The 12,309-nt window shown below is 41.7% G+C and overlaps 1 protein-coding gene across 1 annotated transcript in view; it reads right to left on the reverse strand.

Moving 5' to 3' along the window:
* Positions 1 to 12,309, reverse strand: part of zfpm2a (zinc finger protein, FOG family member 2a) — a 114,129-nt gene that overhangs the window by 68,006 nt on the left and 33,814 nt on the right. The window contains exon 3 of the mRNA XM_062399612.1: positions 6,609 to 6,710. Coding sequence (XP_062255596.1) covers positions 6,609 to 6,710 — 102 coding nt within the window. The remainder of the gene's footprint in view (positions 1 to 6,608; positions 6,711 to 12,309) is intronic.

A 12,309-nucleotide genomic window follows, 5' to 3' on the forward strand; every position in this document is an offset into this window, starting at 1 on the left:
CAATACCTATCAGTGTGAAGGCTACACATGAATTGTGTGTGAGAGTGTGTGTGTGTGTGTGTGTGTGTGTGTGACTGTGTGTGTGTGTGTGTGTATGAGAGAGAGAGAGAGAGAGAGAGAGAGAGAGAGAGAGAGAGAGAGAGAGAGAGAGAGAGAGAGAGCGAGAGTGAGAGAGAGAGACAGAAAGGGCTAAGAGAGAGTAGGGTTCGGGTTTTGAGAGAGATGTGGTTTGGATGGGATGGGACTTATGGCTGAATAAGTCAGTAAAGAAAATTGAACGAATGTCATGCATACGAAACTAAGCACTATCTGAAGCTCATGCATCCAGATTTTACACAAAGCTTGGCAAATTCATGCATGAAAAAAAACTACAAACTAAAGTCACTCAATCACAATCTGTAGTGTTTTATAAAAAAAAAGCCAAAAAGAAAAATTTCACATGCAAGTAAGTTTCAGTTGAACAATCCAGAGTTTACCCAGTATTATATCCCCTATAGCACAGCCTGCACGAGCGTCTCCATGTTAATGTTAAATACACACATCAAAAATTCAACCAATTACAATGATACCTCTTAGAAAAACGTGTGCAGCTAGAGCCCCTGGGAGGCGGGATGCAGAACAAACATATTCAGAGAGCTAAAGAAAGACGCAATGGGTGTCAAGTCCCCGGGGGCAGAAGCACCACCAGCAGCCGCGCTTTATATCAGCCTCAGATTTAGCAGCAGCTCTCATTTTCCTCAGAATTCTTTGGACTTCCTTGTGTTAAAATAGTAATCGCAGTAAAAAGATAGTATTCTAAATGGACACAAATTGGGCTGAAATGCAGACAAAGTGGCTGGGAGTGAATTATCTTATTAAGGGAATTCTCAGTGTGCTGTACATCCCATGTATCCACACAAAACAAGTCCTGAATATAGTGACATCTTCCTCGGATGATAAGAACAGTGATTGCATTTTACCCTATTTTAGATTATATAACTAACAACCATGAAGCTCCTTCATAAAGCCTCTTAGTATAGCGGATCAGTGACTAAATTTGCATCAAGGCGATGCAGCAAAGGAGTACAGTGATTTGTCTAATCTCTTGTTGCGTATTTCATCATTATAATCACACATTTGTGAGTTTGTGAGTGTGGCATGTGTGTGATGTTGAGGCATGGGGTTTTCTCTGCACACAGGTGATCCATACAGTAAAAAAAAAGCCGTCATCAACCTATCCTAGGAAATAAAAGTATTTGGAAAAAGACAGACAATGTTTGCACATGGCACTTGGATTGCAATTTAATTTCACATCACTCAAGGCCCAGAACTCACAGAGAGGCTGATGGTGGACTTTCATCATCAGTATCAGCAATCTGAGTGTCATTCATGTTTTGTGAGACTTGTCAGAAAACTTTGAATAAACCACTGGAGCAGTGAGATAAAAACCTTCCTTTTCTGAAAGAAGAATTGCCATGATCCACGTCCAAATTTCTTGATTACAAGACGGAGGGGGAGAAAAAAAAAACATAAAACCTCGAATGAAAGCCTGCGCTGAAGGTTTTCAGTTTGCTGATATAACAGTCAAGTGTGTCTATAAGTCTACTTAAAACGCTTAGGTATCAGTGGAGACAGCTGTGACACCCTCGTCTTATGATTCTGTCGAGACAGTACACTATCAAACCTTTCATACCGTTCCCAAGCTACATTTCCGGTGACAAAAGCTTTGCGAAAGCATCCTGAAGGATTCATCTATATCCTAATATTTCCAATCCAATTTAACTGGAGCAGCCGGAGTGGTCTGAGCACCAGTTTACGAATCTTTGCTTTCCAAGACTCTGTGTGCTGAAGGCTTGAGGGGTTCAATCAATGGTGCTTTGATCTCGGCTGGAACCATAATTATTTAACATTGTTACAAGGATTTCTCTAATCCATCCTACCATTAAATCCCTTTACACCCTCATCTTCTGCAGCCTAATCTGCATCTTGGTGCTCCGTTTGTCTCTCTCCCTCATTTCAGCTCGCCCCTCCTTTCTTGACGACACCCTGACTTTATAATGGACTTGGGCACCGAGTTAGAAAATGCCTTATTTACTGAGAGCAACCTGACTGAACTGTCCTCAAATGGAATGTCGTTGCTCAAGAATTTAAAAGTTTTCCTCTGTGCTTGAGTTTTGGTCAATTCACTCTCAGTTCATTTGGGGCCAAATGTTGAAACTTAGCTGCTGATTGCAATTGGAGGAGCTGTATTAATCAGACCCTGTAACCGTCTTGTACGACCTTCATTTTTAGTATTTTCCCGTTTTCCACTAAATTTAGTTGGATGAACTGAGGGAATTTCAAAGTTCAGGTGACTGATGCCCAAAAGGTTTAATCCCATCTGTTTATTTCGCTGATCACTTTGACTTCCAACAAAAACGTCCCACTGTCCTTTTGCAAATATTTGCGTGTGTCTGTGTTTCACCACGATATAAATAGCAGCATGGGCAACCGCAAACATTTGTTGAGGCACCTGCCACACTATCCTGGCCATCTGGTCCTCCAGTTCTCCTACAATGACATATGTGCATTAAATCCGAGACGGTTCCTTTCTTTTTTTTTTGGGAGACTGGAAGAAGATGGATTGGTCACAGACCCTTTTGGGTTGGCTGGAGTCAAAAATGAAATTCAAGAGTTTTTACATCTGAGTGAAGCTGCGTTTTCAGCTTGTGCCTGTTTGATGTCTTGAAAGGGGAAGGAAGGGGGTTGATAGAAGTTTTTCAGGGTGGTGTGTGTGTTTAGGAGGGGCGGGTTCTTTTTTCTTGTGCTCCGTCTGTGTCTGACCGTCAGGTAGATTCTCAGATGGCCGCTCCTTCAGCTGACCCCTGCCTTGCCCTGGCTGCTGCCCAGCTGGCACCGGGAGCTGAGCAAGCCGGGCCAGGCCAGCCATCAGGGAAAGCCAAGAGAGGAGATTTGTGGACAAGGTGATCATATCGCTTCACTTACCGCTCTGTCACACTCATCTCCTCCTACTGCATCTTCTCCTTAACTGTGTGCAGTATTTTCAGCAAGCTTGCTGCAATATCTCAGATCCTAATGTCATCGTGTACGATGCCAAGGCAGCAATGCACAATTATTTATTATGTGAAGTTACAAAATAGATTTTACCCATCAAGGATGGGGGATTTAGAGTTTTAACACCTCAGCAACCAACGGGCAGATATGGTCACATAAGCCCCTCTGCAAAGAAATGTTTTCTGTTGTGCTTTTACTCTTACAGATAGTATTGGTGGAAAGCAGCCCATGCTTTCTGTGAATGATATTTGTTGACAAAGATAGAGATCGCTTGAATTGAATAACAAATTCAATAATAATAATAGAAATGTTGTCTCTAATGTGCTATGCATTAGCATGTCAGTATAAGTTATTAGAATGCTCGAGCTGATTTCACTGAGTAATACACTGTGTGACAAATAAACTAAAACATTAGGTGGGAAATCAGTGGAAGGCCCTTTTAATAATTTAATAACTGGAATTTCCACTACGTTGGATAATAAAGTTGTATTGCATTGTACTGCTGATAAGACAGAAACTCTGGCTAATGCTGCTACAAATAAATATTACTTGCACAATATATTCATCTGTGCATGCTGAAGATAAATAGGTTGACTGCCCCTTTAATAACGCTTTAATTTTGCAAAGATAATTTCCCGCTGGGGCTGACAGTAAAGTTCTATTGTGTTGTCCTGTGGTGAGAGATAGTTGTAAAGTCTTGATGAGCCTGAAGCCCTGAATAAAACCGCTGTTGATAAATACCTCCCATGCAGATTTGTCGTCATTTGTACATGTCGCATTACAATGAATTCTTTCTGAACTGTGCAGCGTCCATCAGGTATATCTTAAATCTGATCAGTGATGGTAAAATACTTCATGGACAATATCAGCTTGTTATATTGTTTCATTGTCAACTAGCTGAGATGGTAGATAGACTAATGCATGAATAAATACCGCACCAAACTAAATTCTGTTTAACAGAATAGAAGAAATGGCAATGATCGTAATAACAGGGCTCCTAACAAACCCTGGCTTTCCATGACTTTCATGAGGGGGTGTGGTTTACATGAGCAAGCATTGAGATAAGGCTGAGAACAAGTTCATTAGCAGAGTTAGCTAGCTAACGCACGCCATTCCCAATTAGCCTAGAGGAGAGCGAATGTGAGAGAATGAGAGACTCAGATTGGTATCATCGTTGCTCCATGAAAATGAATAGAATAACACAACGCACTATCTCCCAAATCAGCGGCTGATTGCGGAACATCCGTGACGAGAAATGAGCACGAGACAGAAGATCAGTGTGCAGATTTGCTTAAGGACATAGTCGCAGAGACGAGCGGAGAGAAAGGGAAACTCACTGGGTGTTCCACATCAGAGACCCGGCGCTCTGAACAACAGAGAAGAGCCAGCTATCAGATTAATAGTGAGTCATTCAGTGCGGTTCTCTGCTGTTCCACAGAGAAAGACAATCACAGAACAGGGGGCAATCGCGGACAGCACTTGACATGAGCTACTAAAGTGGAGATGAAATGCAGGGACAAAAAAAAGTTCAATTACAGGATGTAGATTGTAAAGGCTTTTGTTGTTACTCAGCAAAAGGGAAACGGTATGGAGGTGCTTCAATAGATTCTCCAAAGCAGGTGGGCATGTTCCGAGTTAACCCACCTCATTAAAAGGCTTCACTCTCTTTTTATGTTAACGGCCATTACACATCCTATTCAGATGCACACACGCGCAGTGATTAAAAATTATCTGTTGGTGATCATAATCACACCTGCTTAAACTTAAGCCAAAGAATAACAAAGAACTTTTGAATGCCGAACTATCAGAACATTTACAAAGAGATTAAAGGGTAGACAGTCTCTAACTAAATAAATTTGCTTTTAATCGCTATGAACAGGAAGTCATGTCATTTCCAGCGTCCCTATCTGATTGTCTGATTCCCCTCTTTATTCAAATTATAACATGCCCATCTGACTTTTGCAGCACAATGGGAAAAATTAAAAAGGGAAATGACCTTTCGTGGCAGCCATGATGGGAGAGTGAAAGGCATTATTATGCACCAAGATTAATTTCTGCCCACTCTATGCTGCCCATTGAGAAAACAGAAGAGAGGCGCGAATGCCTCAGTGTAAGTCACTCACTAATTGGTTGGTATATCATAGCGATGTCGAGAAACGTACATAAGAGGTAACAAGTTGATTAGGAACATGTTCTCCTATGGAAATCCTGACTGCAGAGATCAAGCCTGTGCACATCCACCACACAGTGTATCAAAGCACGTCTCTTAAAGTTAGATGCAGCCATGTGTGTGAGTGCCATTTCTCTGTTTCTGATGCAACAGACTTGAGGACACAGTGCTGAAGTCCTCCGATTGGCTGTCACTTGATAACTTGGAAGGCTGTGGTTTAGTAAAAACATGAAAATGGACATCATGTCTCACACCGCCTCCTCTGCAGTTCAGCCATCCTCACCGTGTGCAAGATACACTTCACTCCCAGGAAATCCAAGTCTCCCTCCTCTCTCTGCCTCCGCTGCCTGTTCAGCAGCGAGTTCCTGAGCCTCTAATTCTCATTCTGATGGCTAAGTAGAAGAGGGACGTATAATTACAGTCAGTAATACATCTACTCATGCTACATCCATCCCTTCTTTTCAAAGGAGTATTTTTAAGCTCAGCATTTTCTTGCCCAAAAGGGGCCTTTTCCCGCATGTGATGCCTTCTTTTTGTCACGGCCCCCATAGTTCTGAGCTGACCCCCTCAGCCCTGTCTCCTGACTGATCACAGTGATGGTTTATTACTGTCGTCCCAGCGCTCTTATCTTTAGCCAGCAATGCTCATTTCCTTCCCCAGATTTAAATGCAAATGTGAAATTTAATGATAAATGCATTATCTGATAGGTGCGATAACACTGATTCACTGTCAGTATAAAATACACACCCCGGGGGGCTTCAAGCTAGCGAGCATAACTTGCCCAAATCCACTTTTTTCTCCTTTTCTCTCTCTCTCTCTCTCTCTCTTCCCTTTTCACATCTCTTCTTTCTCTCCTTTTTTTTCTTTTACAAATGCATATACCTGCAACAAATTCTTGAGGTCATTTTCTGCATTAAAAATGACTCATATTTTGTGTGGTCAGCAGTGCGGGTGCTTGCTGTTGCTGAGCAGTAATTGCTGAGCAACACTTTTGTTCAATGTATTATCCATCACGTTGATGAAGTTGCGTTTAGTAAGAGACCAAAACAAGATAAAAAAAAAAACCTGTTGTAAACTGCAGTGAAAAACACCAGCAGTGTCTGTATTATATTATCGGATTCCTTAAAAAAGGAACCTGCTTCTTTGATCCAGCAGGTATTTGCAATATGGTGCTGTTAATGGAAAAGTGGATATGTATAAATTTAAGTAGCATTCTATATTGAATGTAGACATCTACCTCATTTCTCCCCAAGACTTAGAAATCTCCTGTTGCTCATTTTGTATATGCAAAGCCAAAATCAATATCTTATCTACCCCTATGAAACATGCATTACAGTTAAGTTACATTAACTCTGCCTGGTGGCCCCTGGAGGATGTCTAGGAAAGTGACAAGATTTGTCCTTACTTGGACCATCCCATTCGTCCGGGCCCACTGCAGCATGTCGGGTCTTCTCCCCCTGTGTGTCCATCTCCGACTCGCCTGCTTGTCGGTTGTCATCTTCCTCTCCTGCAAGACAGAAAATAAAATAAAGGTCCGTCAAGCTCAGATGACACAAAGTGAGCCGCACTCAAGCCAAATTAAATGTTTGAGACACCTAATTTAATTAACCACAGCAATGTGCTCTCTGATGGACTTTGGATATTATCCCAGCAAAAATCATATAGTTTTACAGCTCTTTCCTGTAATATTAGAGTGTGCCTTTATCAAATGTTGTGTGGCTATTGTGAATGTGCTATGGTGCTTTGTGTGTATATGTAATTCTATTTGTGTACGTTTGCTGTGAGCTCACCAGGCCTAGCTGCACACTTTAATGTGAGACAAGCTCCTGTGAGTACTTGCAGGAACAGGAGGAAGCCCCATGGAACAGGAAGGAAAGCAATGTGTGGGAGAGAGGTGGCTATTTATTACCTTTTGATCTATTGTGGAGCGAGCTAGAGTGTGTGTTATAGGATGTAGGGCTGATTTACAGTCTCGGGCTCACACAGACCAGGCTAAGGGATATTTGGGTATCTTTCTCCTGGATGTAAGTGTGTAAAGACCTTACTTAACACACTCTCTTAGTGTGCAGCCGTATCACTGACAGCAGAGCCTGTTGAGCATTCGTAGATGCACTTAATGGAAAGAAATTATAATTAAAAATGTTTTAGCAAGTCTACAGTAAGCACAGTATGTACTCAAAGTTTACAAGCACATAAATCAGTGCTTCATAGGTGTCCCTAGCGGGGTGCTCTAAATAAATCTGTTGTGGCCGACACAGTGGTTCAGCGGAGTGTGTCTCCGAGCTGGGACAAACCTGCTTGGGGGGGTGTGGTGGTAGTTTGTGGAGGAAGATTTCTTTCACTTTTGTCACCATATCATTTTCAGCCCTTTGATGTTTTAAACCCAATCATGAACTTTCAAGGACAGGCCTGGATTACCACAACAGATTACTACACTTCATACACTACAAAAGTGCTGGGAATGTGTAGTTATTATATGAAGAGATTTAGGGAAGACAGTATCATTTTAAGATGTGGTTTAGATGGGACTTATTTAAAAAGACATCAGACCTAAGAGACACATACATGCTGTTGCCACACGGCTGTTTACTACATCTGAGAGTGATAGCATTTCAGAATAGTAGGTCATCACATTTCCAGTGACAACTGTCAATAGTACATTCCTGCTTCCTATGTCCTCAGGTTAATCTTTAGATCAAGCAAACACACACACTTGTTTAGCTTTTTTTATTTTTTATTTTTTTGACAGGGCTCACTTCAAAGAAAGCAGAAAAATGTTGCCAACAGGATGTCAGCTTTCTGCCTCGCTCTAAAAGAAGAGGTGTGTACGAAGAAAAAAAGTGATACTGCAATAGAAGTCTGCAGAAATGTCCTACTTACAGTACATGAGGTCATTATGACCCAGTTTTGCTTATGCAAGTGTCTGCTTGGGCTGGCGATTTCTCCCCCAACTCCTCCTCTCTCCCAGTATATTATCAGGGAGCCCACTCAACTAAATTCCTCCACTATTTATTGCTGGGCCTGGAGAACCTCTTTAGCATACTAGGCTCGTATTATGACGAGGATAACAAAGGCGTTTATCAACAGTTCCTTCCAATGGAGCGGAGTTTAAAAAAAGCTGGCGAGATAACATTAAAGGCACTACCTTGATCTCAGGCGAACATGTTAAGCCCTCTAACGAAACGTATTGGAAGTGTTTAATTACAGCCCGGGAAATGAAGCTACAAGATGATTCCTTAATTAAGCAGTGATTAAGGATTTTCTGCCGTAACACAGTTTGCAATGCATTTTAAACACAATCGCCCCAGCAACCTCACAAGGGAACAATGTCACAGGGCTTTGATGAAGTTTCCTGCTCAAATGTCACATGGAAAAACAGAGCAGAGGAAGAAGCGCTGGAGCAGCACTTGTTTGCTTATAGAACAGTTTGATAAAACCCAGAATACAAAGAATATGGAGACCTATTATTACGTTTTCATATGATTTTTCACCTTTCTGATTTAAAAATAAATTGATCTAAGTGCTACATTTCACACACACAGGTCTACTATAGGAAATAGAGACTTTTTTATCATTTGAATTGAAACCCTCTGCAGTCTTATCAAGGGAGACAGATTGTCAGTGATCATCCTCAACATTATCGCCTAGATCATAATTTACATCTGGCTGAGATTCCTTTTCCTCCGCAATCAAACGGAGATACTTAAGGTTGAGCGAAGGAAGGCTGAGGAGAACAGAATGGACGGGGAGGGCTGGGGAGGCGAGATGGCCTGCTGGGTGCAAGGTTGGCGGGCATGCAAGAGGAGCCAGTGAGCTGTTAAAATCAGCCCTATCGCTGCTCTATCAAAGGACAGCTCTCTAGCCAAATCGCAGTCGCACGCAGCGTGCCACACATTCAGGTCAATAAGCTTATAGGCGATTTACACAAACAGTTCCTCGAGCAAGGTAGCAACAATGTCATATTGGCTTTTTCTCTCCCTTTTAGCATTGTATCTGCCAAAGAAGTCCTTGGAAATGTCAATCTCCGGCATGTGACTTTAAGGAGCCCTGAGAGCTCTAATCCTGACCACTGAGTCTAGAGACAGGTCGCACTTTCTGCAAAATAGAGTAGAAGTGGTTTTAAACCTTCGTATGGGATTGCACAGTTCTATGTGTTACTGCGTTCTACACTCAGTGACTTGAACCCACTGCCACTTTTTTACATTACATTTCATTTCATTACTTTTCTGAAACCCATAACAATCTTGCTACTGTTGGAGCTCAGAATGTAATTTGATGTGTGTGTGTGTGTGTGTTTGTGTGTATGTGTGTGTGTGTGTGTGTGTGTGGGGGGGGGGGGGGTCCACCCAGCAGTGGTAGTGTTGATATTGCATATTTGGTTGTTGATGCAGATTATGCTGCAACAGATAAAGTAAATTCCAGGAAGCAACCTTTTTCACCAAAGTCAAGCATAGCTGTGAGACTTCTCTGCTATCTGAAAAATAGGTTTGAATTGCTTGCAATTTGTGGCAGGCAGAGCACTCCAATGGAGGGAGGCTATTAGTGAAATGCTTTGCCACTGTCTCTTTAAATGCCAATAAATTCCCATCATTACAAATCTGGCAGTTTTCCTCCCTGTCTGCAGCCTGGGTCTTTATCTCGCTCTGCCTCAGTCTCTGAGCATGTAGATCTGGCCCAGTTAGATTGTCATACTTAACAAACATTAATGATTAATTTCCTCCACTGAGTCAAATGGGGCTAAAGGGATGACTCGATTCATCTTATCGCACCACAAATTAGCATTTCCCCATATTCTCCAGCATCAACTGTGCATTAAAATTCCACATTTACCATTCTGGGCACTGGCAGCAGTGGCAAAAGAGCCAAGGAGATCTTCCTCCTCTGTTGCTGGAGATTCTGATTACTTCCGTGTTACACAAAGAGTGGCATAATTAATTCCGCACTTCTGTTTGTTACTGTAAGGCTCTGACTGCTGTGGTTCAAATTACCCACTGAGAGGTTATTTGAAGGGTCAAGGTGCGTTTGTTCATGACAATGTTGACTGCGGAGTCCTGAGCTCTCACTTGTCCCTTCTGCTGTGATAAAATGTTTGTCACTACACTGTAGCTCTGTAATTTAACATGAGCGTTGCAGAAGAGTGCACATTTTTATATTTAGCTGCCCTTGATGTATCACCCAATAGACACTCACTATAGCAACAAAATCGAGCAGTTTGAGCTTAAAATGTTCATGTTATCTATCTCAACAAAAAGATGTTTTACATCTAGGATATGACACACATTAAATGACATGCAAATTTACTGTCAGCGCTAACTAAGGAAGTCATTTGTTATCAGACAACACTTGGAACGCAAAGAGGGAACAGCTTGTGGCAACACCCTGTGCTGAACTTCACAGATAGCCAACAATAAAAGAGGGGGTAAAACTGCAAGGTGAAATTTCACAATTTCAGTAAAAAAAAAAAAAGGCCACACATAGTATATAAACCCAGTGTATATTTCCAACAATTATGGAGTCAGGTGTGTATAAATCTTTGCTGTGGAATGTGGGCTCTTCACAAGCAGAGCCCCATAAATGCAAGGGTGACTGAGTAGAAGTTTTTTTAGTTGTTGTTTGAGGTTAGACTCTGTTTTAATCACAAAGGAAAGTCAAGGTTATTTCTTATGATAAGAGTCTTTTTTTCCTCACAATGCTCTTGCTATGTTCGGCAGACCCCCTCTGAGTGTAGGTGTGTTAAATCTGTGTTCCTTCTCTGTTCAACCAAGCTGCTTCATTTCACCTCCATATGGTGTTTCAGATGCATTATGTTGCGTGTCCCTGACAAAGGACTCCTCATACATTGAATGGTAGATTAGTGCCACAATTCTAATTGTAATAGTTTAGGTGTGCACTATTTAGTGGTGGCTATTATGGATAATATTGACCAGTGGTTCTCACACTTCAGAAGCCCTTTAAAGCAAAATCACAAAATAAATCTCAAGGTTGATGTTGGAAGAAATTCAAAAGTAGTAAAACCGGAGCAGGAAAATATTACGATATCATCAAATCGCCAGATGAGTCTTGCTTAGCAATAGTAAAAGCACTAATTGTGCAGAATGGACTGTTTCAGAGTTCCACTGTATTCTTCTACTGATTATATTATTATTATGTGAGATTCTGTGAGTATGCCTAGAGCATCGTTTGCTAATTTTAAGCTACCAGGCTCCTGTATGTGATAGCACTTGACAAACCACATCCATGTAAGAAAACCAAAAACCCACTAGAGCCGTGACACCATTAACTGAACAGGTTATAGAGCCAACCATCACCCAGTATAAAGGTTCCCAAGCCCGAGACCAAGATGGGACATCAAGGTGCTCCATGTACTTATCTGGGGAGTCCCTTTTCTGCAAGGGTAAGGCAAATGACTGAGTCTTTGGTGGCATTCAACTTCTTGACCTTTGCGCCTTTAAGCGGCTTTACTACTTCACCGCACTCTGATCAAAGTTAATAAGTGCTTCATATGTTAATGAAAATTGGTACTCCTCTTTGTGTTTCTACAGCTTTTTAATACCTATTATAGACTGAAACTTTTAATGGAGGTTTTAGGTCCCCCTGACAAGCCCATTTCATAGAGTGACTACACAGATACAAGGCTAAGCTAAGACCAGAGAGTCACTGCTCAGTGGAGGAACCTTACACGGGAGACCGTATTCTCCGGGAAGCAGCCGAAGATAAAGGCCATGGGATGAGTGGCTGCTTTAAAATCCACGTTCAAGTCCGCACAGGGCTAATTACAGCACGCCATCACATTTGAGAGGGTTTAGTTAATCAAGGGGCTCTCTTTTTCCTCCTATAGTCGAGGAATAACACACTTAAACCATTTAATGCCGCCAGGATTGCGTCCTGTTTAATTCATGGCACTTTCACAGAAGTGGGGTAAATTTAAGCCACTCCGACATTAGTTTTAAATAGATCTAATTGAGCAAGGGATCATGGGGAAAATGACTACACCTGATGATTGCGCACAACGTGGCATGAGAAAAAGGGACATTAGGATAGTACATCATTCGGGTCTTAGGAGGCAATAGGAGACTTAGCTACTGTAAGCTTAGATAGCAGAGTCA

The sequence above is a fragment of the Platichthys flesus genome, chromosome 11, assembly GCF_949316205.1.
Source record: "Platichthys flesus chromosome 11, fPlaFle2.1, whole genome shotgun sequence".
Classification (NCBI taxonomy): domain Eukaryota; kingdom Metazoa; phylum Chordata; class Actinopteri; order Pleuronectiformes; family Pleuronectidae; genus Platichthys; species Platichthys flesus.